This window comes from Ipomoea triloba, chromosome 9 (genome assembly GCF_003576645.1).
Source record: "Ipomoea triloba cultivar NCNSP0323 chromosome 9, ASM357664v1".
Lineage (NCBI taxonomy): Eukaryota > Viridiplantae > Streptophyta > Magnoliopsida > Solanales > Convolvulaceae > Ipomoea > Ipomoea triloba.
This window is the reverse complement of record NC_044924.1, coordinates 11,403,318-11,419,961: the sequence shown is the minus strand read 5'-3', so window position 1 is coordinate 11,419,961 and position 16,644 is coordinate 11,403,318. Positions and strand designations below refer to the sequence as shown.

At 35.6% G+C, this 16,644-nt stretch overlaps 2 protein-coding genes across 2 annotated transcripts; one reads left to right on the top strand and one right to left on the bottom strand.

Moving 5' to 3' along the window:
- Positions 1 to 1,417: 1,417 nt before the first annotated feature.
- On the top strand, positions 1,418 to 5,165 carry LOC116031014 (protein IQ-DOMAIN 1-like). Its single transcript, XM_031273442.1, has 6 exons — positions 1,418 to 1,580; positions 2,252 to 2,341; positions 2,456 to 2,779; positions 3,078 to 3,299; positions 3,757 to 3,876; positions 4,128 to 5,165. Exons 2-6 carry the CDS (start codon positions 2,282 to 2,284, stop codon positions 4,845 to 4,847), a joined length of 1,446 nt encoding a protein of 481 aa, XP_031129302.1. The 5' UTR covers positions 1,418 to 1,580; positions 2,252 to 2,281; the 3' UTR covers positions 4,848 to 5,165.
- A 993-nt stretch (positions 5,166 to 6,158) lies between these two features.
- LOC116030777 (probable serine/threonine-protein kinase dyrk2) lies at positions 6,159 to 10,251 on the bottom strand. The gene is made up of 7 exons (XM_031273111.1): positions 10,075 to 10,251; positions 9,188 to 9,388; positions 8,673 to 9,062; positions 8,543 to 8,577; positions 8,329 to 8,463; positions 7,309 to 8,073; positions 6,159 to 7,091 (listed from the first exon to the last, which is right to left on the bottom strand). Exons 1-7 carry the CDS (start codon positions 10,202 to 10,204, stop codon positions 6,561 to 6,563), a joined length of 2,187 nt encoding a protein of 728 aa, XP_031128971.1. The 5' UTR covers positions 10,205 to 10,251; the 3' UTR covers positions 6,159 to 6,560.
- Between the last annotated feature and the right edge of the window lie 6,393 nt (positions 10,252 to 16,644).

Genomic DNA, 16,644 nt, shown 5'->3' with positions numbered 1-16,644 from the left:
GTAACAATCTACTTTTAGTCCATTTTTATTAGAACATCCTCATTTGGTCCTAATATTATCGTCGCATGACCAATTTTAGTCATCCAGCAACAAAATCGTTGAAATATCGTTAAATATAAAGACATTTCAATCTTTTTTAGACAAAGTATGTCGAACCGCTATATTTTTTATGCTTATTTTTTTGAAAACATTTATAATTGAAGAGCGAAATGTTGTTGTATTTAACGATATTTAAATTGATTTGTTAATAAAGGACCAAAAATAGTCATGCCTCAATAATAATAGGACCAAAAGTGGATGTTCTAATAAAAAAAGGACTAAAAGTAGATTATCACCTATAAACCTATGACCAAAAATGAAATTAACTCTTAAACAGGTCACCTATTTATTTTGACAACTCTAATCACACCTATACATCATTTAGCATACTCATAACCGCACCTCGTCAAACTCTAATCACAACTATACATCATTTAGCATACTCATATAATCACACATCATCAAATTAATCAAGTTAACAAATTTCAAACCTACATAAGCAGCTTAGTTGGTCACATGTATAAAGTTTAAAAAGAAAGACTAGTCTCACCAGGATCAATTTACGAGCATAGATGGTGTACGTGTATCTAGCAATACTCACATAAAAATAAATAAAATGTGAGCACCCCGAGATTCAATTATTTTCACATTTTCCAACAAAAGAGACAAAAAGTGTATATCGAAAAATTCCAAGGCATCATCCATTTCATTAATAATCTTGGTGTGAATTTTACATAGCCCAACGGTTATCACGATGGACATTTACAAATGAATAAATACGTATTTTCAAATACTTTTGTGTAACATATTATATTTAATTTTGTTTTTAATACTATAACTCGTTATTAAAGATTTAAACTTATTATTAGTGATCAAGTAATTGTTTTCTTTTTCCTCTGGCAAAACATATAATTTTGAAAAGTACATGACATGGTAAAATTTCTCATAAAAAATATAAAATTTATTTTAAAAAATTGATTAATTTAACAATTTTTTTGAACATTATTCTTGTAACATTTTATTTTAAAATTTATAACATTATTCTTGTAATTATTGTTAACAGAGAAGAATTATCTGTAAAATATTGCTCCATAGTCCATATTATATTTGGAAAAACAAAGAAAAAAAATGCAAATAAAACATTAAACTATTTTTTTGAGTACTAACAACATTAAACTATTTAAAAAACAACAAAGTCACTAACTCGAAAAAACTCAAAATTAAATAAATACGGAGTATAAGAAATAAGAGAAGACAGTGGAGTGGTTCAAAATTTCAAATATAATGACGTGGAGCCCACTATTCCCAGCTCAGGTAGTGGGGTCGGACTTGCCAAAACCAGCTGGTATTCATTTCTTTCTTGCATCGCTCAGTTCTTTGGTAAGATCTCAGATCTCTCTCTCTCTCTCTCTCTCTGCCACTGGAGTAAGGAAGAAAGCTGCTCTTTTTATTATCTTATTTATTCTTTCCTTGCATACAAGGAAGGGAACACAAAATAGAAGCAGCTTTGAGATCCGAAAGAAGCTCTCTCTCACTTGCAGGTACTCTTCAGCTTCATTTTTCTTCATATGTGTTCTGACAAAATTTTAAATTTGAATTTCGTTTGGTTAGAGTGAGTAGTTTTAAATTTTATTTTTGTTGAAATTCTAGTACCTGGTTAATGAATGCATTTTGTATCTTAATTAAGACTAGATTAGTGTCGGTCGGAATTGAACCCTTATGCTTTGTTTCTTGAATTCTGCTGATGATGTTTAGTGGTGTGATCGATGCTTTAATATAGTGTATGAGGAAGTTTGGTAAATAGCTGTTAGCTGATTATGTTAGGTTTGATTAGTTGATAGCATTAGTTAGTTGATTATGTCACTGGGTTTGATTAGTTGATAGCATTAGTTAGTTGATTATGCTAGACAAGTCTAGTTGACTAATTGATAGCATTAGTTAATTGTAGAAAGAGGTTTGGTAAAATAGTTGTTAACTAATTGCAACATGCAAAATGAATTTCTCGAAAAGATTCTTTGAGTAGCTTTTTGAGTTTTAACGTTTTGGAGTAATAAACTATTACAAAAAGTTAATTAATTAAACACTTATATTAACTGTTTTATTAAGTCAAACAACTGGTCAAATAAGCTAACTATGTTACCAAGCAGAGCCATATATGTCTTTCATGGTAAGGTCAAAACTTTGAAATAATGGTTTATATGTTCTGTTACAGAACTGGAAAATTTGGGGAATTGAAAAAAGGATGGGGAAGAAAGGGAGCTGGTTATCTTCAGTAAAGAAGGCTTTCAGCCCAGATTCTAAGGTAAAGAAAGAGCTGCTCTTTTTCTCCCTAAGGATCACAATCCCCAGTCCTCTGTGATTGGTATTGTTGACTCACACAATGTTGTGACATTTTCCTCTCTCTCTCTCTCTTCAGAAGGCTAGTAAATCAAATAAGAAAAGGTTGGAGAAAGAACAGCTTCAGGTTCCAGACTCTTCAATTTTTGAAACTCCTATTGTATCACTGCCGGCCCCTCCGGTTCCTCCAGTGGAAGAGGTGAAACCGACAGAAGTGGAGAAAGAGCAGACGAAGCATGCTTACTCGGTTGCAGTTGCGACGGTGGCAGCTGCTGAAGCTGCTGTAGCGGCTGCTCATGCTGCAGCAGAAGTTGTTAGGTTAACTGCACCAAATCGATTTGCTGGAAAATCGAAGGAGGAAATTGCTGCAATTAGGATTCAAACTGCATTCCGAGGATACTTGGTATATATACCAGCTGTTTATCCTGGAAATGACTTTATAATACTATAATCCCCCTGCCCCGGTGCCCCCTCACCTTTGACAGGAAAAATCCTTATTTTAGAAGTATTAAATACAGTATAGTAAGCCAACTACTATGTAGTGTGACACTGACACCTCTGTTACCATTCCAAATGGGTGGTCACAGGCTGGTGGTGAGGGCATTGATTCTTTGGGCTGAAATAGATTGAGAGAGTATAGAACAGATACTGGAGCCAGTTGCCAAATTAACGAGTTTACTGTTGGCATTCATCGTTTACAGGCTAGGAGGGCATTGAGAGCTTTAAGGGGGCTTGTGAGGCTAAAATCACTTGTTGATGGGCCAACTGTCAAACGGCAAACTGCAAATACTCTTAAATGCATGCAGACTCTGTCCCGTGTGCAGTCTCAGATTCATTCTAGAAGGAATAGAATGTTGGAGGAAAATAGAGCCCTCCAAAGACAGCTCGTGCAGAAACATGCCAAGGAACTTGAGAACTTGAGGGTGAATATCTTCTCTTCCAACCTTTGTTTAGAGTGTTCCAAACCTATTTTATAATAACATTCTTGTGCCATTCAATCTGGTTTAATATTAATGGTTTGAACATTTTAAACTTGAGAATAAACAAAAGTCTTGATTTAGTAACTTCGGATCAGCTATTGGATTGAATTAATTATTTGATTGCTCTCCATATCTGCTTTGTGCTTAGGAAGTGTTTGTGATTCATTGGAGCATATCCATCTATCTTCATTTGTGCTCGTATGTTTCAAAATCCATTTTGTATTGCACCTAAACCTTGTTAGAACTGAAATTTTCACTATGACAAACATCTTTTAAGACTTTAAACTGGATTCAATTCGTATTAGTGTATACTGTATAGTTCTCATAGCAGCATACTATGTCAGGTGCTTTTTAATATTCGATTTATATTTCTTAAGCTGTTTCTTTTTATGTTTGACAGAGAGGGGAGGAATGGGATGATAGTATACAGTCAAAAGAGCAAGTAGAAGCAAACTTGTTGAGCAAATATGAAGCTGCTACGAGACGAGAAAGAGCACTAGCTTATTCATATTCTCATCAGGTATTTAACAACTATTTCTGTGCCTATTCAACCTAAAATTACTAGGAGGAGAAAGCAGCTAAAAAATAACACATATTTAGATCCTTAAAGGCTTAACAAATCTGTAAAATATAAATATTCCGAGGTCCAAAGGTGAAGAAGTCAGTCCTTAAAAATGGTTCTTATTGGTTATGTTTTCCTGAACATTATTTGCCTTTTTCCCTTCAGTATCTTATGAGAACTATGAGTTTGATATAACTTCGAAATGACAGCAAACATGGAAGAAGTCCTCGAGGTCTCCCAATTTATTGTTTATGGATCCGACGAATCCTCAGTGGGGTTGGAGCTGGCTAGAGAGGTGGATGGGTGCTAGACCATGGGAGACAGAGGGAATGTCAGAGAAAGAGCTTAGAAATGATCAGTTGTCTGTGAAAGGTGCGAGCATTAGTGTGGGAGAAATCACTAAATCGTTTGCTCGCCATCAGCTAAACGCCGAACAGCCTTCCTCGCCCGCCAGCCAAAAGCCAAGTCACTCGTTGGGCCGCCATTCCCCTGCTACTCCAGCATCTAAACAACAATCCCCCTCTTTAATATCAGCTAGAAAGCTAAAATCGCCAAGCCCAAGAGCGAATGCAGCAACCACTCAAGATGATGACACGAGAAGCGTGTTCAGTGTTCAATCAGAGCGCAACAGGAGGAGGCATAGCATTGCTGGGTCATCAGTGAGAGACGACGAGAGCTTGGCAAGCTCCCCATCCACTGTGCCAAGCTATATGGCACCCACTCATTCAGCAAAGGCCAAGACACGTTTGCAGAGCCCGTCAGACGGGGAGAATGGAACAACAACTCCAGAAAGGGGAACTGCGGGGGCTGCAAAGAAGCGGCTTTCGTACCCACGATCCCCTGCTAGCAGGCCAAGGCGGCATTCAGGCCCTCCAAAAGTGGAGAACATCTCCATTGCTCAACCTGGTACAAATGGCGAGATCAATTAATAATATTCTCAAAAGCACTGCTGTGCCAATAAGCTGTGTTTGCTGCAGAGAATAATGCAAGGGGGGGAAATAACAGTGCATTTCTCATTGATTTGATTTGTCATGCTTCAACTTCTCCACACAATTCTTTACCTGAAGATTGGCTCCAGATGAAGTCAGTCATCAGAGTTTCTTGGGGCTAGCCCTGCTATTTGTATCCCCTTCTCCCACTTGTTCAAAATTGTAATACTTGAGAAACCATATTTGATTATTTGTGATTATATATGATTGTACTCGAACAGTCAAAAGCAGTGCTCTTCTTCATCTTTTATTTATTTATTTATTTTTATTATTATAGAAATTCTTCAAACTCATGAAGACTAAAGTTGGGCATGTAGATTTTCAAAAAAAAAATAAAAAGTTGGGCATGTATGATGAATTGCAGAACTGGCATAGCCTAAATCTCCATGACTCCATTCCCGTCTTAACAATTCCCTTATCGCTTCAACAATATGAAAATGTGAATCTATAGACACCCGTTTGGTAGATGGCTATTAGTTGATAGATGTTAATTGATTGGCTTAGAGGTTATGACTAGTTGATAACATTAGCTGATTGTAGAAAGATGTTTGGTAAATTAGTTGTTAGCTTATTGTAGAAAGGTGTTTGGTAAATTAGTTGTTTAGCTAATAGTTGTTTTGTATAATTTCTTTCCTCAAAAAACTAATTGAAAAATTGTTTTGAACAACTTTTTAAATTTTAAATTTTAGAGTTACAAAAAGTTGATTAACTAAATACTTATTTGATTTTTTAACAAGTCACACAACTGATCAAATAAGTCAAATTTAACTGATAATTTAAGTATTTTACCAAACAGGGTCATGTCTTTGAATGACAATTTTTACATTTATAAAAACTTTTACAATTTTTTTGCATTTAGTTTTTTTTTTTTTTTGCCAAAACTTAATAATAAGAAGAAAAAAAAAGTATATTTTGACTGATGTTACTTTTTTACCCTTAACTAAAAGTATAATGTTATTTTTTCTTCTGGATTCTCCTAATAATTAATCTCTTTGACATGGTAATAAAATCATTTTTTTTTCTGGGTGTACCCAGAATTTTCACCGTCGAACACAATGACTAATCTCCTTGTTGAATTGTAAACACCTCTTTGGGTATGCCTTTTTTATTTATTGGTCGATGTTGTCTTGCGCCTTAGGAGGTTAGAAAGAGAATGTAACATTACTCTAATGCATGTTTTTTCTTCTCCTAAAGTGGATTAATGTTAGTAAAGGAGGAAGAAAAAGTGTAATTAAAAATTATCAAAACATCTCTCCAAATTTGGTTTAAAATTATATCCACCAGTACCACTATAAAAATAATTAAGAAATTAAATGTGTTCAATGGAGTTGTTGAAACCTTGTGCAAAGTGCTAAACATGGAACTACTTATTGGGTTAAATGCATGTTCCATCTCCAAAAACGTTTATTCAAGCACATAAATATTGTCAAAGCCCTTCATCATCTTGCCTCTACAAAAGAGCTTATCAATCCTTTAAATTTCTGATGGTCACATATTTCTTCACCAACAAAAGAAGCCTTTGCTATGGAGCTGTAGCCTTTGAAGATTGTACATCCTGCAAAAGCCCTTAAGTGATTTATGGGTTGCTTGCTTTCATTGGTGATCAACTTCCAAGAGTGCCTCGTTTGCGGCTTCTATACAAAAATCAAGAAACTAACTACTCCCACAAGTCTTGCCACCAAAAGGTGTGCTAGGTGCAACCTCTGAATCACAACAGTCGCCTTCAACGGCAATGATCTTCGTATCATTCAAGTTGGGCTTCAAATATATGTCTCTGCTCATTTCACTCTTCACTAAACCTTGGTCCCCATGATCAACTGGAATTAAACCAGCATCTGCAACATGTTTAGTTCTTTCAGGTCCTTCAACTGCAACATCCTTGGGATGTAAATTACAACCTCGACTCATTTCATGATGAACTTCTTGGGATGGGCTAGAATAGTATTCTATATCTCCTGGACTACCACTGGTATTCACTGGGGCAGGTAATTTGTCTTTAAAAGATATGTGAGAAGGGGCCATCTCTGTATCATGCTCCACTCTTGTGAATGTTTTTGCAGGTGGAAGCTTTGCAGTCTTGGCTTTTATATTTGTCCTCACATTGGCTCCAATTTTCGTCGTTAATGCAGCACTTCCATTGGAATGAGACTGCATAGACCCATTTGGACTGCAATCTGACTTAACCTGGATAAAACAAAACCAATAGATAGAGAATGTCTATTAATATCAACTTGACAAATGACAGTTATTCTTAAAACTTGTTAAGACTTAAAGAAAATTCTATGGGATAATGAATTAGTCCATCAATTATCATATAAACTTTTCATGGATGACAAATTTCAAACTGAAATAGCTAAAAAAAACAAAAGCAAAGACCATTGAGACACCTATGGAAACTGACCCTGTCGAAGAAACCAATCTTTGGGGATGGCATCCGCAGGCCTGATGGCTTCATATAAGATGGTCGAGAAAGTATGCCATTCAGTCTTGAAGGTGTACTTATATTCTCATTAAGCAATGTTGTTTTGGGAACTGATTTATCTGATGTCTGGTAATGACTTGAAGAATTTGTCAAATCCAAGGGTGGGTTATCACTGTCCATGGATCTACTAGTATCAAGGCTAGTCCTAGATCCATTTGACCTCTTGTTAATGGAACTAGAAGATGATGATGTTGAAGACCACTCACTAATAGAGCTAGCAGGTGAAAAGCCAGGACTCATCTTTGAAGACATAACATATGCTCCAACAGCAGAGTTTCTAGAGGATATCTCATTCTTCAAAGCAATTTTTGATGTAGTTTTGACACTTGAGCCAGAGGAAGGTTGATCAACAGGCCTGCTCTCCACCTTTCTTCTTGTTGCAGGGAAAGTAGATTTTCCTGTTCTGTCAGACGAAGTACTGGCAGTACTATCACTTGAAGATCTTGAGGCTACAGGTTTTGGCACCACCTTGTGAGCATTGTTTGCAGTGGAAAATTTTGATACCCGGGCCTCTTTACCAGCAACTGTTACCGTACTAATTTTTGAATTGACATGATCACTTTTAACATGATTGGCACCCATAGAGGTCCCTTTTGCTATTGCTGCAGAGACAGAATTCACCTTACTGCTCAGTTTTTGTGGCCTAGCAAGCAATGATTTTGAGTCCAAGGTTCTAGTGATGGCCTTCATTAAAACAGACAGAACAAAAAAAGTGTCAACTAATATCGTAATGAAAATTCTTTTGTTGCTATAAACCATTAAAAAGTTAAAAGATGTAGAAATAACAACTCTGCAGGTCTTCTTTCTATTACTGTAAAAAGGCATTTCATGTATGTTAAGAATATGCATATCAGTAAGTATCTCTAAAAACAATGGGATTATGGAATTTCTTGATAGAGATAAAATTTCATAACAAAAATAAATATAAAAATTGCATGCCTGCGTGACTAGTGAGTTTTCCTTGGTTACCATTTTACCAGAGCTTTGCACTCCACCAGTTTGTTTCTGCTGACTTTTTGACATCCCATAAGTTTGTGCTTTAATAGTTCTCTTGGGAGCAACTTTAGGCACCGGCTGTTGTTCAGAATAGAATGTCATTTACAAACTATGGAAAATTGAATTCAGGATGTGGAAGCTGTTAATTTGGACTTACCACATTTTTAGAAGTACAGTCTGCCTTCTTCAAAGCTGTGAAATAAAAATGTGAGCAGTAATTCAAACAACTATTTGGCAACCAATATGTCCAAATTAGAAGATTACCACAAGGAATAAATATGAATTACCAGAAGTGGCCTCATCCACTGCCTTTGGAGATGCTTTTTTGCTGCTTGAAAACATCACATTTAAAACTTTGCTGGATCTTACAATCGAAGCTCTAATGTCCTCAAAAACCTCAGCCTCAAGTTGTTCAAGTATCAGATCATCACCTTCAAATGTTGAGATTGAATCTATTGAGATTGAATCAATAGATTGTTCTACATCCTCATTATTCCCAGACAGGAGATGCTTTTCACCCTGTTCAGTTTCTTTGATCATGCTGGACAACTCCTCGAAATCTAGTACTTCACCCTTCTCAGTTCCTTTGATCATGCTGGACAACTCCTCAGGATCTAGGACTTCACACTTTTCAGCCTCTTTGATCATGCTGGACAACTCCTCATGATCTAGTACTCCTGCAAATGTTTCAAAAACGATGGCCCTGTGAGACTATAGTCGTGATCAGGCTCCCAACAAGCGTTATCGTACTAAGGCAAAACAGAGATGATTCCGAAGCCCAAGAAAAAGAAAAGATGCATACCCGCATCTGTGAAGAAAGCACTATTCCACGCTAAACTCTTGCGAGACTTTGGGTTCTTTTTCCATTTGGTTCTTTCAGGTTCCATTGGCTCACGAAGTTCAGGAAAGATGTCATCTTCTTCATTTCTATGGCAAATATCCTTTCCTTCCTGACCATCCATTGTTTCAAATAACTCCAAGCTTATTGACTCTTTCTGATACTCTGAAGAATAAAAAGAAGTAACATTATCTCCAGAGACACGAAATTATAGTGCTAAATGCAAAAGAATAAGGGGCTACTGCCAACAGAAAAAGGGATGAAAAAGAAAACTAAGATTGCAGCCAGTTTAAGAAGAAAATGCATACACTTTCCAACAAATTTCAGATCAAACAATCATTAATTCAGTGAAGTTCAAGCTCGTATCTTTTACTTAAAATTAAAAATGTATATAAAAGAAAATACATTTATACAACAATCTCTCACATCAATTAAGCCATTATGTGGGTAACCTATCTAAACTGGCTAAATATACAATTTGTAATCACGGAGTCACGAATTCGAATTTTAACTTTCTACCCTGTGCACGCGGGTTTCCTCATTATTCCAAAAAATTAAGCCATTTATCTTGGGATACCCTTTCGTTCATCGGCCATCCATCATGTTAGAAGCATAAATCGTTTGGAATTCTCGATGGAGTTGTAAATACTATACTCTGTATGCATGAACAACAGATCATACAGAATTTTATACGTAAAACCTTTCAGAATTTCATAAAAAATTTCAAGCGGGATTCCAAAATGAAGTAGGATTTTATTTTTCTATGTTTGGCTTTACTTCTTTCTTAGTCTGAACTGAACCCTATCGAAATCAAATTAAGATCGGGCAAAAAGCGCATTGATATGAAGAACCTGATTGTTGAAGACCAATGGACTGAAGCGGTGAAGAAGACAAATTGACGATGAAATTCTCATCCTCCGATGAAAACGTGAAGATGCTGAGACGTTTGGCTTCGAGATCAGTCTGCTCCCTTTCCCCCATCAACAAAATCGATTGATCTTGTCGGAAAAGTCAGTATAAGGGCGGCAGGGCTGTGGACTGTCGAGTGTCGATAAACGCCAATTCAAGGGGGAGTTTTTTAAACTGCTAAGAGGCGGTTTAGACTATTGACAATTGGGAAAAGGGTTTCACGCATTGGCGGGATTCGAAGAGCCTTTTAAGTATTACGCTTTAACCAAGAGTAAATGTTATTTAGGGGGCGTTTGGTTCGTGGAATCTTAGATTACCCTAGGTAATAGGATTACCTCCGGGGAGGTAATGTGAGATTTTGGGAATATAAGATTATTGATGTGTTTGATTTAGATTGTGGAATATAAGGGTGCGTTTGGTTCGCACATGGGAATCGGAATCGAAATGGGTATCAAATACTTAGTAATGGTAATGGGTTTTGGTGAAAGTATTTAACATGTTTGGTAATTGGGTGGAATGGGAATGATTATTAATAGTGAGGAAGAAAGGAGGAAGGGAGATGAAACCCTTATGTAATAAGGGTATGGGTTTTGTCATTAATGGGGTATTCCAAACCCATAGTAGCATTCACAAAACCTATCAACCAAACACAAACAATCACTTTCATACCCATTCCTTATGCCTAAACCCACCAACCAAACACACCCTAATATTACCTTGTTTGGTTAAAGGTTATATTTTAAGTTATATAAGTTAATTTACCATAATACCCTCAATAATATATATATATATATAACCTGAACCAAACAAGGTAATATAACATTACCAGACTCAGATTACCAAGGTAATGTAAGATTACCTGAACCAAACGCCCCCTCAAGGTCATCCGAGTTTGATGTTTCGCCACGTTCAGTCCTAAACTTTTAAATCGATTTCCAGTGATCCTTCGAATTTCGAATTTTGACTTGTCGTAGTCCTTTAATTAACATCTGTTGTGTGCATAGTGAAAAGTAAGGTCAAAATAGTCTTTTTATGTTCAGCCCAGCCAAATGCATTGATTTCCCTCAAGAATAATTAGCCCTAATATCGAATTGGTGCTTCTTCTCCACTAATTCCCAATTTCGCAAAACACCCTCCTACGAATTAGCCCTAATATCGAATTGGTGCTTCTTCTCCACTAATTCCCAATTTCGCAAAACACCCTCCTACGCAAAAGAAAAAAGGGAAAAAAATTATCTGAGTCCTTTGCCGTGGCTGTCCAGAAAGTTTCTACCTTGTGCAGCGAAGAACAAAAATTTGCAAAAAATACTTGTAAGTCTTGTTTTTCTTTGAATTATTTTTTGGAAGTCATACTCATGTTGAACTTGATATCTGAAAATTTTGGTCTCAAAATTCATTACCAATTTNCGTAGGAGGGTGTTTTGCGAAATTGGGAATTAGTGGAGAAGAAGCACCAATTCGATATTAGGGCTAATTATTCTTGAGGGAAATCAATGCATTTGGCTGGGCTGAACATAAAAAGACTATTTTGACCTTACTTTTCACTATGCACACAACAGATGTTAATTAAAGGACTACGACAAGTCAAAATTCGAAATTCGAAGGATCACTGGAAATCGATTTAAAAGTTTAGGACTGAACGTGGCGAAACATCAAACTCGGATGACCTTGAGGGGGCGTTTGGTTCAGGTAATCTTACATTACCTTGGTAATCTGAGTCTGGTAATGTTATATTACCTTGTTTGGTTCAGGTTATATATATATATATATTATTGAGGGTATTATGGTAAATTAACTTATATAACTTAAAATATAACCTTTAACCAAACAAGGTAATATTAGGGTGTGTTTGGTTGGTGGGTTTAGGCATAAGGAATGGGTATGAAAGTGATTGTTTGTGTTTGGTTGATAGGTTTTGTGAATGCTACTATGGGTTTGGAATACCCCATTAATGACAAAACCCATACCCTTATTACATAAGGGTTTCATCTCCCTTCCTCCTTTCTTCCTCACTATTAATAATCATTCCCATTCCACCCAATTACCAAACATGTTAAATACTTTCACCAAAACCCATTACCATTACTAAGTATTTGATACCCATTTCGATTCCGATTCCCATGTGCGAACCAAACGCACCCTTATATTCCACAATCTAAATCAAACACATCAATAATCTTATATTCCCAAAATCTCACATTACCTCCCCGGAGGTAATCCTATTACCTAGGGTAATCTAAGATTCCACGAACCAAACGCCCCCTAAATAACATTTACTCTTGGTTAAAGCGTAATACTTAAAGGCTCTTCGAATCCCGCCAATGCGTGAAACCCTTTTCCCAATTGTCAATAGTCTAAACCGCCTCTTAGCAGTTAAAAAACTCCCCTTGAATTGGCGTTTATCGACACTCGACAGTCCACAGCCCTGCCGCCCTTATACTGACTTTTCCGACAAGATCAATCGATTTGTTGATGGGGGAAAGGGAGCAGACTGATCTCGAAGCCAAACGTCTCAGCATCTTCACGTTTCATCGGAGGATGAGAATTTCATCGTCAATTTGTCTTCTTCACCGCTTCAGTCCATTGGTCTTCAACAATCAGGTTCTTCATATCAATGCGCTTTTTGCCCGATCTTAATTTGATTTCGATAGGGTTCAGTTCAGACTAAGAAAGAAGTAAAGCCAAACATAGAAAAATAAATCCTACTTCATTTTGGAATCCCGCTTGAAATTTTTTATGAAATTCTGAAAGGTTTTACGTATAAAATTCTGTATGATCTGTTGTTCATGCATACAGAGTATAGTATTTACAACTCCATCGAGAATTCCAAACGATTTATGCTTCTAACATGATGGATGGCCGATGAACGAAAGGGTATCCCAAGATAATGGCTTAATTTTTTGGAATAATGAGGAAACCCGCGTGCACAGGGTAGAAAGTTAAAATTCGAATTCGTGACTCCGTGATTACAAATTGTATATTTAGCCAGTTTAGATAGGTTACCCACATAATGGCTTAATTGATGTGAGAGATTGTTGTATAAATGTATTTCTTTTATATACATTTTGAATGATTATTAATAGTTGAGGAAGAAAGGAGGAAGGGAGATGAAACCCTTATTTAATAAGGGTATGGGTTTTGTCATTAATGGGGTATTCCAAACCCATAGTAGCATTCACAAAACCTATCAACCAAACACAAACAATCACTTTCATACCCATTCCTTATGCCTAAACCCACCAACCAAACACACCCTAATATTACCTTGTTTGGTTAAAGGTTATATTTTAAGTTATATAAGTTAATTTACCATAATACCCTCAATAATATATATATATATATAACCTGAACCAAACAAGGTAATATAACATTACCAGACTCAGATTACCAAGGTAATGTAAGATTACCTGAACCAAACGCCCCCTCAAGGTCATCCGAGTTTGATGTTTCGCCACGTTCAGTCCTAAACTTTTAAATCGATTTCCAGTGATCCTTCGAATTTCGAATTTTGACTTGTCGTAGTCCTTTAATTAACATCTGTTGTGTGCATAGTGAAAAGTAAGGTCAAAATAGTCTTTTTATGTTCAGCCCAGCCAAATGCATTGATTTCCCTCAAGAATAATTAGCCCTAATATCGAATTGGTGCTTCTTCTCCACTAATTCCCAATTTCGCAAAACACCCTCCTACGAATTAGCCCTAATATCGAATTGGTGCTTCTTCTCCACTAATTCCCAATTTCGCAAAACACCCTCCTACGCAAAAGAAAAAAGGGAAAAAAATTATCTGAGTCCTTTGCCGTGGCTGTCCAGAAAGTTTCTACCTTGTGCAGCGAAGAACAAAAATTTGCAAAAAATACTTGTAAGTCTTGTTTTTCTTTGAATTATTTTTTGGAAGTCATACTCATGTTGAACTTGATATCTGAAAATTTTGGTCTCAAAATTCATTACCAATTTTGTTTAGATAATTCAAAAACTTCGGCCAATTTTTTGGTTGGTACTACCCAGAAAGTCTGCTTGGCGCAATCAGAAAAAGAAATTCGGAAAAAAAAATACTTCCAAGACTCTTTTTTACTTGAATTTTTTTTTTGGAGGACGTAAACTTATAATACTTGACATCTATAAAATGTTTGGGTTGAAAAGGTTATCCAATAAACACAGAAAATTTCGTGAACTACTTGGCAGAATCTGGTAGATAGGTTTCTTCCTGGACTAAAACAGTGTTCTTGGAATTTCTTGTCGCTTTATTCTTCTTTGTTTGTTATTGTTCTAGTCCTTGTTTCTATTCTCAAATATTACCTTATTACTTAGATTACCCTTATTCTTCAATTCCCAAAGACTACGAGACTCCTGATGTAAGTCTTTTGTACTTTGAGGGCTAATCCACAACAAACTGATACCCACCATCAAGAGAGATTACAAAAGGAGTGGTGAGTTGTGAGATGTGTGTAGTGTACATCACAACCTAAAACAACCACAAAGAGAAATTTGCATCTTTGTTCCCTGAGTTATACCCAAGTTACGACTCAGTCACTTAGTTATGGTTGTATTCATTTTTTACTCCTTAGTTATGAATGAAGTGGTGTGTTTAGTTACAGACGTTAGGTTTCCTTCTCAAACTGTCAAAAAAACCCACAAACCCTTTAAAATTAGAGGGGTAAAGTAGCAAATTCACATCTTATTCTCTATGTATTGAAACCACCAAAACATTATTTTTCACTTCGCAACCTCCTATTTCAAGGTTCTTCAACACAAAAAATATTTCAATAATCCTCGTATGACTTGTTAGGAACCTGAGCCTTAGTATAAACAAAGAAACACTTGATCGTCGTCTTCTGACGTGTGAAGTACACTATCCCAAAAGTTTTTTATTTCCTAAGCAACAAAGGTAATTAATCCAGAACTTTTAAGATACAAGAAGATGTCAAATTTCTCAGGTTGCTTTTATGAGAAATTCACCAAGGAGTAACTTCAAATTTTTAGTATGTAAAAATTCTTTCGAAAACTCTGCAGTAACTTAGTAAAAAATTGTATATCCTGCCAATATATGAAAATTCTATTATATATATTCATACATCCCATCACTTATCCTCTTAAAAATTGAGTAATGAAGGAGGAGGGTCTCGTATAAGGAATCTAAGACTCAATTATGGAAGTTACAAAAGTTCATAAATTTTCATAGTTGAGTCTCAGGTTCCTCCATCGTTACTTTTGCTTTTTAGATTACTACAGAGGAGGAGATGTTTGATGATGGATATATATAATAGGGGCAAAAACTTGTGTGAAACTGTCACACTGATCATTGTATGTGAGACGAGTCGGGTCGATATGAAAATGTAATACTAATAAGGAATAAAGTGTCTATTATTTATATGCGAAATTGTAATACTTTTGAAAGAAAATGTAATACTTTTACATTTTTCCTCATAAATATTTCATTTTCTCTTATAAGTAACAAATACTTGCCAACATTAAGAGAATTTGTAATACTTTTACATCAAAATGTAAAAGTATTACATTTTTTCTCAAAAGTATTACACTTCTTATAAGTAACAAAAACTTTATTCCTTATTAGTATTACATTTTTCAGTATAATTATTACATTTCTATATTGACACGACTCGACCCATCCGTGATATGGTCTCATACAAGTGTGACTCATATAATAAAATTTTCATATGTTGTCAAGATATACAATTCTTGACTAAGCTACTAAAGAGTTTATGAAAGAATTTTTACATACTAAAATCTCAAGTTACTCCCATGGTGAATTTCTCATAAGAGCAACTTGAGAAACTTGACATATTCTTGTATCTCAAAAGTTCTGGTTTGATTACCTTTGTTACTTAGCGAAATCAAAAACATTTAGGATAGTGTGCTTCACACGCCAGATGACCGTGATAAAGTGTTCTCTTGTTTGTAATGAGTCTCAAGTTCCTAACAAGTTAGGGTTATTGAAATGCCTTTAGAGTTGAAGAACATTGAAATATGAGGATGGGAAGTGAAAAATAATGATGTAAAAGTGACTTTAATACAAAAAGGAGAATAAGATGTGAATTTTCTACTTTACTCCAATTTTAAAAGGTTTTTGGGGTTTCCATCAGGTTGAGATGGACACCTGACGTTGAGGACCAAACGTGCCACTTCGCTCATAATTGAGAGGTAAAAAATGAATACGGTCATACTAAGGGAAGAGCCAAAACTTGAGTATAATTCAAGAACAATGATGCAATTTTCCCATTAAAAAAATATAGAACTTCCTTATTTATTTGTTTTTTATCTAGCCTTATGATGTGTTTTCTTGTGAGATTCAATTAAGTATTTTCACCTTTTTCTTAAAGGGTTGAGTGTGAGTTTAGGGTTTTAGGACTTTACCCATCATTGATTTGTGGGGTTTCAGATTATTCGTGTATAGTTATTTACCAAGTCTAAAGTGTTAATCATTACAGCATAAAATTTTTTTTCATAAAGTTCTTATGGTGTTCCTAAGGTTGACTTGACAAACTTACATCATT